The following is a 17,250-nucleotide window of genomic DNA, read 5'->3' as shown; positions in this document are numbered from 1 at the left end:
AGAATCTATTGCTCAAAACACCAACATTTTACTTTTAAGTAAAAAGTTAGTTTAACTGCAGGGGCGGACGGATAAAGTCTATCAAGCAGCCATCCTTGTTGCCCACGTCACGTGTCTCAATTTTTCTGATTATTTTAATTGGTAGTGTGCTATCATCAGGACTCAATTTAATTTGGAAAATTATTCCAGGAAAATATGAAATGCCACTTAGAATGACCGAGACTCTCAGGGAGTTATCCATGTAAAGACTATTTTTGCAAACCCTCTAGGATCTTCCCAATAAAAACTTGAAAGATAAAGATTAGAAAGACACCTATTATTAAAGGCAAGCGGAAAGACTTTGACAAGCTGTGGGAACCATACATGAAGAACATGTAGGATAGAATACTTTATACAAAGTGGAGGAAAGTTCTGTTTTTGTATTGTTTTTTCATTCAATCCAAAATTGATGCAAGTTGTGTGTGTCTATGTTTGTGAATTTTGTTATTGTATGTTTCTCTTTCTTTGTCTTTTGTTGTTTTGTCTTTGATGTTGGTATATAAAAATGATAATACAAATATTGTGAAAAAAAAAAGAAAGACACCTAGCACATTTCAGTCATATTGCTTCATGCTCATGAACCTCATACCCATCGAACCCATACCCATGCCCATCTCTCGGAATCTGCATTTTTATCACACATGAGAAATACAAAACAAATGTGCAATACTGAATTTGGCAAAAAGGTTTTATTTAAAATGTTTGGCTTTTTTCTACATCATCTTAGTGATTTACATGTTCATGGACATGTTCTCGGTGATACGCATCATGCTCATCCACCTCATGGATCCCTGGCTCATGCCTCCCATGCCCATGCCCATGCCCATCTCTCTGAAGTTCCTGTACTCTCCAGGCCTCATGTACATCATCCTGCCTCTGTAGTTGGGCTGCTCAAACATCAGCCAGTGGCCGTCCATAACGTTGCAGGACTGGCAGTCGTTCATGCGGTAACGCTCCTGGATGGAGTCACAGTCGTCCATCATCTCGTGCATCTGACCTCCGAAGCTCTCCCTCTCGTAGATCCTCATCCTGTAGGATCCTCTGTGCTGTTACGGGAAAATACAAAAAAAATATTGTCATGGATGCTGGTTGTTTTGGTGTGTGGCCTCTGTTTGCTGCCCTCTACAGGTTGGAGAACGATCACCTGGTCTCATTAGGCCTGACCAGCCACACCTGCTGATGGCTCCAGTGGCTGCAAACATAAGCCCTGCTTCTCCATTCCTGTGGGCCTTTCTTGCTCTCCACGCTCACTATTCTGTTTTGTTGTGGCTTTTGTGTGGCATTTTTGGTTTACACTGACAACACGGCTTTCACTACATATTCCACTCATCCATATATACACACACCACTGATATACTGATTGACACACTCCATTTAATTTATGTTAAACAGTTACTTTGATCTTGAGTCAAGTAATACATCTTTTTGTTAAATCTTTTTCCCCACTCCGGTCTCGGTCTCCCTCATTTTGCGCCACCTTTAGAGCCAAAGGTGTGACATGGGGGCTTGTCCGGGAATATTCATACTAAGAGTAAAGGGAAGTAAAGTGTATGCCTTCACTTAGAGCCATTTGTACTCACCATGGGGATCATGCGGCAGGACCTAATTCCGTCACTCCATCCCATTCCCATACGCTGGAAGTCAGAGTACTCTCCCCTCCTCATGAAGTACTGGTTTCCCATGTAGTTGTTGCGGTCATAGACCATGAAGAAACCACTGTCCACCCTGCAGGACTGGCAGCGGCTCATGTAAGAGGACATGTCATTGCAGTCGCTCATGCACTCATAGTTGCGACCCTGGAAGTTCCTCTCCTCGTAGAAGGTAATCTGAAAATGAGCACGAGTTGTATTTATAATATTTATACATTCAAATAATATTTAGCACAATATAATAATATACATTTAACCCAGTAACCATATGAATACACTATCAATATAAATAACTTAAAAAAACAAATATTTTTTTTTTGCGATTGTTTCTCAGAACATAACACTGCTACAATGCTGACCTTGCCCATTGTGATGGTGGTGGTGGTTGTTTCTCAGAGCTGAACTGCTGCTACACTGATGTCCTGTCTGTTTTAACCCTTACTTTTATACCTGACCTGAACTGAAAGACTGCATGGCACCCATTGTAAAAACCCCTGAGCCGGCAACATGCTACATGTATAGAAGCCTTTAGAGTGTTGAGGTGCTTAGTCACATTTTAAACCCCTGCAACCCCAAGGGATGTTCTAGTAATTTTGGTATTTTAGCACTTTATTGGGGAAGCTTCTCGATAACCCTAACATTTATTCCTTAATTTGTCTCCTGTCTTTGTTAATGTGTGTTTTTTGGTAACATGCTACTAGTCTCCGTTCCCTTTGTCCTCTCCAACTCCTACAACATCTCCCACTACACAGTATCAATAATAAAAAGACATTTAAAAACACCAAAATACATTACGAACATATATACAGACAAAGGGGCTCCAATCTGGAATGTTCTGGGTTTGGAGTCCTCAAACCTGGTATATGGAATAAAATGTGGGGTCTGTTCTAAATGGTACATTGGTGAAACTAAGAACAAACTTTGTGAACGTTTAAAACAGCACCTTTACAGGGTAAATCGGATTGAGGAATCCACCCTACTGTACGAACATTTTAGAGATCATGGTAGGGAGAATCTCCTGATTGTAGGCCTGGAATCTGGAACCTGTTGGTCAAAAAGACAGAGAATGATGAGGGAAAGACACTGGATTAAGGAACTAAACACAATTTCACCCAGTGGTTTAAATGAAATATAAAAACTTACCTCTCATTTAATATGTACAGTCCAGTCCTGAAAAAAATCTGTAAAGGAAATAAACACTTACCTGTGATCCGATAGAAGTTTAAAAATAAAATAAAAAATACAGTTAAAATGGGTGCTTACCTGGATACATACTGAAATTCTGAAGCCGGAGATCCTTGAATCTTGAATTATGGATGGTCGACGACATAATCTGAACAAAGATCTGAAAGTAGAGAAAAAAATAAAAGATTAGTGTGTCCGTGCATTCTGCGAGCCTTCTGGCAAGCAGGGCCTTTTATTCCCCTAACCTAACGGTAACCTTAACCCTACGGTAACCCTAACCCTAACCCTAACCCTAACCCTAACCTTAACCCTAACCTTAACCCTAACCCTAACCTTAACCCTAACCCTAACCCTACCCCTAACCCTACCCCTAACCCTAACCGTAGCACCCTAGCACCTAACCCTAAGTTTTCCCACATGTACCGTAACACATACACATGGACACAACATTATTCTTTTTTTACTATTCTATTATTGTATTGCTCAATTGTATCTTCCTTATTGTTTCCTTTGATAAATATTGCCATTTTGTTTTCTCTTGCTGCTGCAATGTCGACCGGAACTGAAGCCATAAGAATTTGACTCTCTTGTACTTGTATAATGGGATGTAATAAACCTTTGGCACACATGGCAATAAAAAAGCATGAATCTTGTGGTAGTCCTGGGGGAGTGGTTGGGGGTGCAGCTATTACGTGACGTTAGAATTATAAGGTTCTATCTCCATTTTTGTCAAAATTGAGTTTTTTTTTTTACATAATCTGATCCATTAGGTGTTTATTAATGCCTGTGTGGTGTTATTTTTTAAATGTTGACATTTTGGAGTTAGTAATTCATAAAATACAAAGGTTCCATCTCACAAAACATAATGGAATGTAAAAACTTTGACGCTCAATATCTCTGAACTACCCTGAACGGAGATAGAACCTTATCATTCTAAGCTCACGATTACCTGCCTGTGAAGAATTGTACCAACATTCAAATTTCTTCTTCACCTTTTTTCGTTGTGTGACACAATATTTCAATGCATGACACATCATTTGAAGGCTTACAATCTGTACTTTCATAATGTGTCAAACAAAAACTGAAAAATGGCCGTGGTCTACTTGTTACACAAAACACCAGCTGCTGTCACATGTGACACTGTGGTCGGTTTGATATTTATGGATCTGAAACAGTGTTTCTCTCTGTTTCTCTCCCTCTTTGCTGTGTTGTGGCTCTTGGATTGGTAGAAATTGACACTCGGTCGGGAACTGATAAAAGACGAGGTCGAACTTGAACAGTTTTTTCCCCAAAGCCATAGCCCTTCTCAATAACTGCTGATCATTGTACCTTGCACTTTACATGTTCTTGCACTTAGTTGTACAGTATTTATTCATAATATCCACTCATATTGGTACTGTATATTTTGTCTTGAGTATTGTTGTGTTGTTGTGTTGTTGTTGTATGTACTGTAGCTTGTTTAGTATGGTTGAATACCAAATCATGTTCCTAGTGCACTGCACATGGCCAATAAAGTTGAATTGAATTGAATGTAGCTAGCTGGTTTGTTATTCTCAATCTCACTCACTGCATTCGGGTGTGCTCCACTCACTCAGCTCAGCTGCCTGCTCTTACCGTGTTTTCTCAACACCCAAACACACCCCTGTGTGTGTGTGTGTGTGTGTGTGTGTGTGTGTGTGTGTGTGTGTGTGTGCAGCCCATGTGAGGTTAAAGCTGTGACACACACTCAATACATTTCATGAGTACTTCATCGGCCAAACCCTAAGTATTAGTGTGTTGTTTTTAGATATTATTTAGGCTATGCTGTGCAGGTGAAACTGCATTAATGAAATCATTTGCTATACACTCAATTAGTATTGTTTGTCTCACACAGCTTTGAAATAGGCTTAATTTGTATTTAGCTGGAGTTTAATATTGCTTGACAAAACAAGTCTTCCAATGACTGGACTTTATATTCACACCCTGTCTTGAATATAGTCATGTCTGTGTGTGTGTGTGTGTGTGTGTGTTCACGCGGTTAACTTTTTTACATGTAAAGTGGGAGGAGTGTGCTCACCCTAGAGCTTCACACTGTGTTAATTCAGGCCTCTATACTGTATATCTTAACATCTATGTCATCTACTGTAACTGATCATGACAATTGAACATAGAGTTCATGTAATGAGTAGAGTCAGTGTGTGTGTGTGTGTGTGTGTGTGTGTGTGTGTGTGTGAGAGAGAGAGATTCCCAAAATTCAGAATCAAGGTTCTTTTGAAATTGTTAGAATGTATTTCATTCATTGATTTTCACACACATTAACAAAGAGGTCAGACAAAATGAAGAGGTAAAGACATTGTGCAGTGTTGTGCCTGTTGGAAAAAAACCTCCCCTAAAAACTGCTAAAATGCTGTAAAGTCTAAAGTCTCTTGGGGATCCACCCCTTTTACCTCAACAATCTATAGGCCTCTATACTGGTAGCATGTTGCCAACTCAGGGTTTTTTACAATGGGTGCCATGCAGTCTTTCAGTTCAGTCAGGTATAAAAGTAAGGGTTGAAACAGTCAGGACATCAGTGTAGCAGCAGTTCAGCTCTGAGAAACATCAACCACCAACCGCCATCATGATGGGCAAGGTCAGCATTGTAGCAGTTGTCTTTAGCAACCATTACCATGGGCAGGGTGGGAAATGTTGAACGTTATTTATATTTATAGTGTATTCATATAGTTACTGTATACTGGATTAAATGTAAATTAATTATATTGCGCTAATTATTAAGTCATGTTTATTTTCAGATTATCTTCTACGAGGACAAGAACTTCCAGGGTCGCAACTATGAGTGCATGAGCGACTGCAATGACATGTCCTCGTACATGAGCCGCTGCCACTCCTGCAAGGTGGAGAGTGGCTTCTTCATGGTGTACGACCGCACCAACTACATGGGAAACCAGTACTTCATGAGGAGGGGAGAGTACTCTGATTGCCAGCGTATGGGAATGGGATGGACCGACGGCATGAGGTCCTGCCGCATGATCCCCATGGTGAGTACAAATAGCTTTAAGTGAAGGCATACACTTTAATTCCCTTTACTCTTGGTAATGAATAATTATTTTTATTTTTATTTTTCCTGTTACAGCACAGAGGATCCTACAAGATGAGGATCTACGAGAAGGAGAGCTTCGGAGGTCAGATGCACGAGATGAATGATGACTGTGACAATGTCATGGATCGTTACCGTATGAACGACTGCCAGTCCTGCAACGTTATGGACGGCCACTGGCTGATGTACGAGCAGCCCAACTACAGAGGCAGGATGATGTACATGAGGCCTGGAGAGTACAGGAACTTCAGAGATATGGGCATGGGAGGCCAGGGAGGCCAGGGAGGCATGGGCCAGGGATCCATGAGGTGGCAGAGCATGAGGCGTATCACCGACAACATGTCCAACAACATGTAAATCACAAGATGATGCACAAAAAATCCAAACTTTTTAAATAAAACCTTTTTGCTAAATTTGGTATTGCACATTTGTCTTGTTATTTTGAAGTGTGAAAAAAATACAGATTCGGAAAGATGGGCATGAGCATACGTATGGGTTTGATATGGGTTTGATGCATGAGAATGAAGCATATTACTGAAATGTGTCTTTCTAACAAGTCTTTATTGGGAACATCTTTAAATGTACAGTATAACGCCCCGAGAGTCATTCTAAAGTGCCATTTCATATCCTGGAATTATTTTCCAAATTGAATTCGGTCCTGATGATAGCCCATTACCACTCAGCCAACTAATTAATATTCCTCCACAGTTTCAACATTAATTTAACATCAATTCCAATTTCATGTTTTAATTTGTTCTTGTTTTATTTTTTTAGTGTGGATCACTAAATACTTCTAATTTGTGGATTGGATTGCACTGTTCTCATTTGCCGTAGGGTTAGGGTTAGGGTTAGGTTAGCTACTTTGTAGACATACTTTCGTTTTGGGATGTGTTCAAAATCAAGGACTGTTTGATCATCTTATAATTGTAGTTTTTAGCATGTTGATGTTCTATTGGCATGTTGTGATGTGTTGAAAAATGCAGTTAGATGTTTTTGTAGCGATGTGCCATATTTAGCCTCTAGCTCTTAGCTGTTAATATTTGTTGCTGGCGTTTCATCAGAGGCCACACCCTGGACCTGGTGTGCTCCACTGGCCCACCGCCCTCCTGCTTACAGTGCCTGGACCTAGCTGTATCTGACCATCAGGCCATCCTATTCGGTTGTTAAGTCTGACGTCAAATGTGACGTTTAGCAATTTCCGGGTTCAAACCAGAAATTCCCTGCACCAGAGTACCAGTGTACTACAGCGGTAGAATGACAGTTCAATCGTTTTTTAGACTCGGATCTATTCATACAACAAGGGACACAGCACTTTCCCGTTTTCCCCATATTGTCAGGGTCTTTGAGCCTCGGAAAAGCGCTATATAAATATAATGAATTATTATTATTACTGAGGCATTTCGAAGAGAGCGCCTCAGCCAACTTTGGACCCGGAAACACGTCACGACTTAACAACCGAATTCACTGTTCCTGACTCCCTGCCCAGACTACAATAATAATAATAATAATAATACATTTTATTTATAAAAGCACTTTACATAAGAAATCTCAGAGTGCTACAATTAAAAACAATAAACTTTTTCAATTCAACGGCTTAAAAAAAGGCTCTATTAAAAAGGTGGGTTTTAAGGCCTCGTTTAAAAGCATCCACGGACTGTGGTGCCCTTAGGTGGTCAGGGAGAGAATTCCACAGCCTGGGAGCAGCCGAGCAGAAGGCCCGATCTCCCGTGGTGCGGAGCTTGGTCCTGGGGGTTTTGAGGAGGTTGGTGGCAGTAGAACGGAGGGTGCGTGAGGAGGTCTGAGGGGTATGGAGGAGTTCCTTGAGGTAGGGGGGGGCAGTTCCATCGATGCACTGGTGGGTGAGGAGGGACCCAAACTACACCCAAAACGTACCATCTAGTTTAGGAACATCAAGTATGTGAGTGCACCGGCCCTACCCAAACTCATAGCGTCCCACCTGCCCTATCCCTCAACCCTCCCTCGCCCCCCTCAAAACCCGGACTGTTTCCTTCACCCGCCCTGCCCCCTGGTTCCCCACTGAACTCCGCAGCATGAAGGCCACTGGTCGCCAGTGACCTGGGTGTCGTCCTTGACTCTACCCTTTCCTTCCAATCCCACATCAAGTCTGTCACCAAATCCGCCTTCTTATTAATTAATGAATTTAATTTATTTTAATTAATTAATTAATTTTGCCATTTAGCAGACGCTTTTATCCAAAGCGACTTACAATTACGAATTACAGGGACATTCCCCCTGGAGTAACTGAGGGCTAAGTGCCTTACCCAAGGGCACACTAGTAGTGGTGTGGCTTCAGGCGGGATTTGAACTCACAACCTTCCGATCCCAAGTCCAACTCACTATCCACTAGACCACCACTACCCCTTCTTCCATTAGGTGAGTGGTCTACCCCCCTGTCTATAGGTCTACCCCCTATCTGTCAATCTACAACCTGTCTGTAGATCTACCCCATGCCTGTCAATCCCATTTATGGTTATGGGGACATATCTGTGTTTTATCAAAACACTGTCTGGCGTCACACATTATCGAAGGGAAGATGAATGGAGCCATGGGAAATTCTTGAGAAGAATCTGTATGCCATCCACCAGGATGATGAGACTGAGACGCGGGTGGATCTTCCAGCAGGACAACGATCCAAAACATACTGCAAAGGAGACTCAACTGGTTCAAGAGGAAGAAAATACAGGTGTTGGACTGGCCTAGTCAGCGGATTATTCGGTCAGCCGAGAAGGTCATCGGCTGCAACCTGCCATCTCTCCTGGACCTGTTCCCCTCCAGGACCAGTAAGAGAGCAGGAGAGATCATGGCTGATCCTTCCCACCTCGGTCACCACCTCTTCCAAAGACTTCCATCCGGAAAAAGGTTCCAAAACATGGCGCCACCTGAACAGTTTCTTCCCCATGTCAGTGGACCTCACCAGGGGCGGATTTAGGATCGTAGGAGATCCGGGGCTTAGCCCAGAGGGAGAATCTAATGTGCGCGCGGAGCGCTGGAAAATTTTGCCTTCAACCTTCAACTTACCACCACCTTAAAGCGGACAAAAGGCACTGGAGAACACATATACATTCACACCCTTTAATGAAGCAAACTAATTGTGGTGGTTCTGGGCACAGAGGGAGGTCAGCACACGTAGCTCCCCCTGTCAGTCACCATCATTTATATTTGTATAGAATTACATCATTGATGGGCTGAGGCTAGTTATGTTACAGTATGTATATCAGGGCAGACTCTGTGCTCACCACTTATATTGTATTTAGAGTCTTGTCCTGTGTTATATGACGATATATTACATGTATTGTTGGCCTGTGTATAGTACTGTGAAATCAAATCCCCCCTGGGACATTAAACAAACTTAGTTAGTTAGCGTTACATCTTAGGATAGATTTGAGTCATGTTCTGTATACATACATACTACCATAAGGGCATACTTAATGTGGTTACTCCATGTTTACTAGCTGTAACATTAACGTTACATCATTCTTTTTCACTTGTTACTCAGTCAACCAGAGTGCAGATATCAAAGACTATCAGCCTGTTATTCACTTTATTTGTATAAGTATTATCCTTTGTTTGATTTCTTACCATGTACCGTAACAGTACCTTGCTATGTTTCATTTTCATTAACATAACGTTATGTTATGATAGCCAGCTAGCATTAGCAAACCGGAAAAGTAGTGTCAGTGAGTCAGTCACCTTTCTAATAAGATTCACAAACCTGAAACATCATCTATGTCATCACTGCTGGTGATGTCATTGTTGTCAGCTGCTGATACGGCTGCTGCAACAGTTCTTGGCGCTTGTTTTGTTGAAAACAACTTTGGGATATCCATCCTTACACTTTTGCAAGTCAGGCACTGATTGAGATCACTTCTTCTTCAGGGCAGGGTAGGCTACGCAGTATGCAGGCTAATGTCGCGCAGCTGCTGCCTCTCTGTTGGACTCCGGTACTGCACGTTACTCACGAGAGATGTTTTTTTAAATTATTTTTTTAAACTTTTTTTTAAAGTAAAACATTCGGGGCTTTTCAGAAAACATCCGGGGCTTGAGCCCCAGTAGCCACCCCCTAGCGCCGCCCCTGGACCTCACAAACAAGCCCCCTGCCTCTCATTGACTCTGAGACTTCCACCCCCCCGCCGTCACACACACACACACACACACACACACACACACACACACACACACACACACACACACACACACACACACACACACTGACAGTGTAATTTATATTAGTTTTACATTTATTCTAATTTACAGCCTACATCATTATTGTTCTTTTAAATAAAATAGTTTGGTTATATATTATTGTTTTTTATGTTGTATGCACCAACCTCACCAAGTCAATACTTCCTGTATGTGCAAATATACTTGCCAATAAAAATAATTCTGATTCTGATTCTAATGGTATACAAAAAACATAATTTCCACCTCCACCAGTTGGGCAGTTCACAAGAATCAAATCAGCAACCAAGCCATTCCTGGTGCCGTGAGGTCACTGACCCTGCATTATGGCCAAGCACTTCCTGTGACATTGTTATGTTAGTGCTTGTTGAAAGAGGAGCAGTCCCCTTCCAAAACCTCAGTGAAAAATACCCAGTTTCAGTTTCAGGAATGTGGAGGAGTGATTCCTAGGCTTTGAGCCAATTGACAACCACACTGGTAAAAGTTTAGCAGACTGTGACTTTGATGGTGGAGGCAGTGGTGTGGTCTACGTGATACGCAGGACTACGCCGTATACCCACTAGGAAAGGCCAAGGATACCCACTTAAAAATGTGTGAGGATACGTAACAGCGTTTTGTGACAGAACTTTCACTTTCATTCATAAAATTCACCAGTCTGTGTTACGAAGCACTTGACTTTTGGACCATTGGGACTGACTATAGCGTCATATACCATCAACAGGGGGAGATGCGACATGAAATATTATGTCAAAATGCAGCACTATCATGCACAGATCAGCCTTATAACATGTTATTTATATATATAACGTTAGACAGGGAGCGCAGATGTATTTTTATGGCGTTCTGAAATGAACGATATGAGGCTGGGAGGGAAAAAACACAGTATACCCACTAGAAAAAACTAGACTACACCACTGGGTGGAGGGCCTTGGGTTGGAGCTCTGAAACTGTAGAGGTCAGTGGCATGACAATGCAAGCAACATGTCAGGAAAATACAATGGATTACAGGCCCACCTGAAACAAAACAAAAACTCTGATAGAGTATGTGCTTTGCGCAGCACATTCACTTAACTTAGTTGGTGTTAACACCTTAGGGGTTAGGGTTGCAGTAGCGCAGAGGCTCATGAGTTTTTTTTAACATGTTGCAGTCACTATATAATACAAATTTTGCTCTTCATCCACACACAGATGGGACAAAGTCTTTGGAGTCTGGAGTGCTCGGGCAGAGTCAACCAAGGCACTGTGGAGAAATTACACCCACATTAGAGCGGCCTTCGATGGTATGTGCACTGATGAAAATGAGGAAAGAGATACTTGAATTGAGGACGCTGGACTATGTGATACATTGGATACCTTAGAGATGGTAAATTTCTGCGACATCACACTTGCATGAACCTACAGAAAAGTGATATTGACATCTCTGTATGTAGCAGCACAGCTTTTATCTTTGTTGAAGGATTTTGTGACGGGACAGCGAGACCAGTTTGAGACTTTTGATAGGGCAGCCTTAAATGTGACAGGTGTCACTCAGTCCTATAAGAACGATCTTCAGCGAAAGAGGAAACACATAACATTTGCAGATTAATAGAGCTAGTGGCATGCCTTGAACATCGCTTTGACACTTACAAGTGTTTGACCAGTCTCTTTGGTGTCCTGTTTATGTCAGACCAGGTGTCTAACAGTGATGCCATAGTGGAAAAGGTAAATGCACTCTCTGCTGCATATACATCAGACCTGGACATAAACTTTGCCAACGAACTCATCCAATTCGAGTCTTTCGTGTCTGACTCTGAGGGTGAGAAGTGCCCAACTAAATAGCTTGAGACGTTGCAGACATTTGGTCTGCAGTCAGTGTTCCCCAATGTTTTCGTAGCACTGCCAGGGTGCGCGGACATTTCCCCTTTTAGGCAGAATCATTTTTTTTGCTGCAGAGTAGCATGTGTCACTTATGTCAATAGAGTCAGACCTGGCCAGACAGTTAGATTTTTACAATCTAGTGCAGGAGTATCACATTCAAACTTACTGAGGGCCAGGCGGAAGTTTGTGATTAAAATCAGTGGCCAGACATCTTTTCATCTTTTATCTATCTAAGAAATATAAGTAGGCTAGTAACTGTATTAAATAAAAACAATATTCCATGGATGCACAGATATTATCAAATAACCATCAAATATTATGTTTTTTCCATGTTTGTGGGTAATTCTTACCAGCAAAACTGATTAATAAAGGAAAATAGTATTTATCAAGTGGTGAACAATGTTTTTGTATAAAATGATAACTGCACAATTAATTGTTATTTGCATCACAGTAGCCTACTTTTGTCTGTAACAAAATAACAATATGGTCTTTGTTACCAGCATTGCTTAATAAAGAAAAATAATATTTATGAAATGCTGAACAATTAAACACACATTTGCATCACAGTACTTTTGTCTTTAACAAAATAACAAAGTCTTTGTTACCAGCAAAACTGACTAATAACTCAAAATAGTCAATGCAGCAAGTCGTATCTGAAATTGTATTGCTTACTTTGGAAACTTGAATACAACATTTGGGCCTATTGTAGTCTTGCTTAGACTTGGCCTATGGTAATGCCAAGTCTAAGCAAAATAGGTGCTTGCTTTTTAGTTCAACTCTTACCAGACACTCTGCACGCTGTTCAGTCGCCCGTCATACCGCTTGAGAGGCGGAAGTCGAGGTTCACGGTGAACCGCCTGAGGGGACGTAGGCGCTGCTACGGGAGCCTCTGCCCTGCCACCCCCCTGGGCTGCCTCTGCCCTGCCACCCCCCTGGGCTGCCACCCCCTCTGCCCTGCCACCCCCCTGGGCTGCCTCTGCCCTGCCACCCCCCTGGGCTGCGGATTGCCATGCGACTGACAAGTGTAATGGCTGCATCTTTCAAAAAAAACATTGCAGTCCATGAAGTCATTTACCATTGGAAAAACAATTGGCTGAAGTTCTGACCCAAAAACTTAAATACAATTAAATAAAACCTGTCAAGGCCAGGACATTTCCCAGAGGGCATTGCCTTGATAACATCGTAGACTTCTTCAGAGGAGAAGGAAGCATTTAAAACACTTCATCAACTAAAGAGGCCTTAGGCAGCTCAGAGTGTAGAAAAGTGTCAATGCCATCACTAAATGGAGAAATATGCACTTGATAGATTTTTATAAAAATGAAAGGTGTCAAAAAAGGTGTCAGTAATCACAACAGACACTGCGTTTACATGTCACAATATTCCGATTCAAACAGGCATATGCCAGGGGTCTTAATCGGAATATTGCTGAATCGGAATATGGCCTTAATCGGGTTCCGTACATGTTTACATGACTCTTACCCAATTGAATATTGAGCACATTCCTAACCCTAATACAGGAATATGGTGTGCATGTAAACGCAGTCAGTGAGTTGTCTTGTGTCTTAAAGTAACTCTTACTGCATCCCATAAGGTAGCTGCAGTCACTTGTGAGTCCTTATTTTCCTGCACCATGTTACTTGGAAATGGAATAAAAAAAAACTCTATCCCTGCAGTAGATTAAACCATTGGCTATTAAGAGAACTATCCACGTATGCACTAATTTCATGAAAATATGAAGTGGCACCTTAGAATGACCCAGACTCTCAGGGCGTTATACATTTAACGATTTTTTGTAAACCTTCCATGATTTTCCAGAATAAAGATTAATTAGAAAGACACATTTCAGCAATATAATAATAATAATAATAATAATAATAATGGACCGCAGGTTCCGAGAAGGGGTATGTTGGGTGAGGAGGTCAGTTAGGAACTGGGGGGCGCAGGCATGGAGGGATTTGTAATTGAGCAGAAGGATTTTGTAAGTGATGTGGAACTTGACCGGAAGCCAGTGGAGGTGGATGAGGGTGGGGCTGATGTGCTGCCAGGGCTTGGTGTGTGTGAGAAACCTGGCAGCTGAGTTCTGCACATACTGGAGCCTGTCCAGGGCTTTCCTGGGTACCCCCGAACAGGACTCCGTTGCAGCAATCCAGACGGGAGGTGATAAAGGCGTGTATGAGGGTTTCGGCCACAGAGTCAGTGAGGGACGGTTGGAGTCTTGATACGTGTTTTAGGTGGAAGAAGGCAGTTTTGGTGATGGAGTTGATGTGGGACTGGAAGGAAAGGGTGGAGTCAATGATGACACCCAGGTTATGGGGGGATGGGGAGAGGGATGGGGAGACGATGCAATCGCCAATCTGACGATGCGTCGCCAATCTGCCTCATGCTCACGAACCTCATACCCATCAAACACATACCCGTGCCCATTTCTCGGAATATGGATTTTTCTTCTACTTCAGAATAACAAGACAAATGTGAAATGCTGAATTTTGCTAAAAGGTTTTATTTAAAATGTTTGGCTTTTTTGTACATCATCTTAGTGATTTACATGGACATGTTCTCGGTGATACGCCTCATGCTCATCCACCTCATGGATCCCTGGCCCATGCCTCCCTGGCCTCCCTGGCCCATGCCCATCTCTCTGAAGTTCCTGTACTCTCCAGGCCTCATGTACATCATCCTGCCTCTGTAGTTGGGCTGCTCGTACATCAGCCAGTGGCCGTCCATAACGTTGCAGGACTGGACGTCGTTCATACGGTAACGATCCATGATGGAGTCACAGTCATCCATCATCTCGTGCATCTGACCTCCGAAGCTCTCCCTCTCGTAGATCCTCATCCTGTAGGATCCTCTGTGCTGTAACAGGAAAATACAGAAATAATAATTGTTCATACTAAGAGTAAAGGGAAGTAAAGTGTTTCCTTTCACTTAAAGCCATTTGTACTCACCATGGGGATCATGCGGCAGGACCTAATTCCCTCACTCCATCCCATTCCCATACGCTGGAAGTCAGAGTACTCTCCCCTCTTCATGAAGTACTGGTTTCCCATGTAGTTGTTGCGCTCATAGACCATGAAGAAGCCACTCTCCACCCTGCAGGAGTGGCAGCGGCTCATGTAAGAGGACATGTCATTGCAGTCGGTCATGCACTCATAGTTGCGACCCTGGAAGTTCCTCTCCTCGTAGAAGATAATCTGAAAATAAACAATGACTGATGTTAAAAAGACATCACTTGTATTTGTATTAATACTATTTATAAATTCAAATAATACTTTGCACAACATAATGAACTTACATTCAACTCTAGTCTAACCATATGAATACACTATCAACATGAATAACTTTCAAAATGTCTCCAAATGCCGCAATACTATAATTTCTCTGAACATAAAATCTGAGGGTTTGAAGGTTTGAAACTAAAGACAACTGCTACAATGCTGACCTTGCCCATCATGATGGCGGTGGTTGTTGTTCCTCAGAGCTGAACTGCTGCTACACTGATGTCCTATCGGTTTTAACCCTTACTTTTATACCTGACTAAACTGAAAGCTACATGGCAGCCATTGTAAAAAAACCCTGAGCCGGCAACATGCTACAGGTACTCTATAGAGGCTTATAGTGCTTAGTCGCATTTTAAAAGGGGTGGATCCGCAAGAGACGGAAAAAAAAAGAAATCTAGAAGGTTCTAGTGATGAGAAATCTCCAAAGTCATTATTGCATATTAATACTGGCTTCTCGACAAGCCAGACATTTATTTCTTAATGTTGTCCTTCCTATATGTTAATGTGTGTGCAAATCAATGAAAACATTCATTCATAACCATTTCAAAAGGGCCTTGATTCTGATTTTTGCATCTATAGGCATACACACCTGATTACATTAAATCTATATGTATTTACCATGATTAGTTACTGTAGATAACATAGATGTTACGATGTAGAATAAATGATCACCTTCTGGAGTTAAACTTGTGTATGTATGTCTAGAAAGAAAACTTCACATTAGTGACTACGTTTAATAGAGTGATTTGTGCTTATACAACTGGAGTGGAAGCGCTGTCTAAAATGAAGTGGATGCTGAATGTAGACAGAATACATGACATCATCACTGTCGTAAAATGTTTATCAATGAATGATCTTGCAGCTTGCAAGCCATGCAGCTTTCATCATCTCCATGTTTATCTTCCTCCTTTTTGTTGCATGGGTGACATCATAATCTATTCGGTTGTTAAGTCGTGACGTGTTTCCGGGTCCAAAGTTTGGCTGAGGCGCTCTCTTCGAAATCTTCAGGAATAATAATAATTCATTATAGTTATATAGCGCTTTTCCGAGGCTCAAAGACGCTGACAATATGGGGAAAACGTGAAAGTGCCGTGTCCCTTGTTGTATGAATAGATCCGAGTTTAAAAAACGATTGAACTGTCATTCTAGCACTGGTACTCTGGTGCAGGGAATTTCTGGTTTTGGACACGGAAATTGCTAAACGTCACGTTTGACGTCAGACTTAACAACCGAACATCCTACTGGATGGCCAATGAGGGCAGGAGAGATGTTGCCCCACTTGATTCATCCACAAGCAATTAAAAAAACAAAACGTTTCATGTTCTGATAGGGGTTGCGAACTTGGAATCAACTTATTCAGGGAGATTATTATTAGAGGCTTATTGATTATTGCACTACTGTACATCCCATTGAGTAAGTATGTTCCAACATCAAACATGCGAAGTGGAGAGACTCAATCATTTAACATTTGGTACTTTGCTTCACTATTGGCCAAATTCCAGTATGTATGAATTGGATTGGCGTTGTCACAGATTTAGCTTGTGTTTTTTGTTTGTTTGTTTGTTTGGCCCCGCCACCCCCCCTGCCCTTCTTCGGGTGACTAATATTATTATTATATAATTATTATTATTCAATTAGAAACCAATGAAAAAAAAAGAAGAAAATACAAATAGTAATAGGTATAGTCATAAGGATAACAAAGTTGCTTAGAAAACAGAGGGAGGAAGGGGGATTGAGCCAGCCACCATGACAACATAAACGAACAAACAGGCAACAAAAGAGAAAAACTAATTAACAATGATAATGACAACAATACACTCTCACACACACACACACACACACACACACACACACACACACATATACACACACACACACACACACACACACACACACACACACACACACACACACACACACACACACACACGGATATATGGGGTCAGAGTATGTATAGAAGTTGTTG

General features: G+C 41.7%; 3 protein-coding genes across 3 annotated transcripts; 1 reads left to right on the top strand and 2 right to left on the bottom strand.

Moving 5' to 3' along the window:
• Positions 1-770: 770 nt before the first annotated feature.
• LOC308162869 (gamma-crystallin M3-like) lies at positions 771-1,865 on the bottom strand (the record flags this gene model as incomplete). The annotated part of the gene is made up of 2 exons (XM_080537010.1): positions 1,620-1,865; positions 771-1,085 (listed from the first exon to the last, which is right to left on the bottom strand). Exons 1-2 carry the CDS (start codon positions 1,815-1,817, stop codon positions 771-773), a joined length of 513 nt encoding a protein of 170 aa, XP_080393136.1. The 5' UTR covers positions 1,818-1,865.
• Positions 1,866-5,641: 3,776 nt separating this feature from the next.
• On the top strand, positions 5,642-6,306 carry LOC308162868 (gamma-crystallin M3-like; the record flags this gene model as incomplete). Its single annotated transcript, XM_080537009.1, has 2 exons — positions 5,642-5,890; positions 5,986-6,306. The coding sequence occupies exons 1-2, from the start codon at positions 5,693-5,695 to the stop codon at positions 6,304-6,306; spliced, it is 519 nt and encodes a 172-aa protein (XP_080393135.1). The 5' UTR covers positions 5,642-5,692.
• An 8,241-nt stretch (positions 6,307-14,547) lies between these two features.
• LOC308162867 (gamma-crystallin M3-like) lies at positions 14,548-15,200 on the bottom strand (the record flags this gene model as incomplete). The annotated part of the gene is made up of 2 exons (XM_080537008.1): positions 14,952-15,200; positions 14,548-14,859 (listed from the first exon to the last, which is right to left on the bottom strand). The coding sequence occupies exons 1-2, from the start codon at positions 15,147-15,149 to the stop codon at positions 14,548-14,550; spliced, it is 510 nt and encodes a 169-aa protein (XP_080393134.1). The 5' UTR covers positions 15,150-15,200.
• Between the last annotated feature and the right edge of the window lie 2,050 nt (positions 15,201-17,250).

The sequence above is a fragment of the Nansenia antarctica genome, assembly GCF_963989245.1.
Source record: "Nansenia antarctica genome assembly, chromosome: 7".
In the NCBI taxonomy this organism is placed as follows: Eukaryota; Metazoa; Chordata; class Actinopteri; order Argentiniformes; family Microstomatidae; genus Nansenia; species Nansenia antarctica.
Note: the sequence above shows the minus strand (reverse complement) of the source record. Positions and strands in the feature narration are given on the sequence as shown.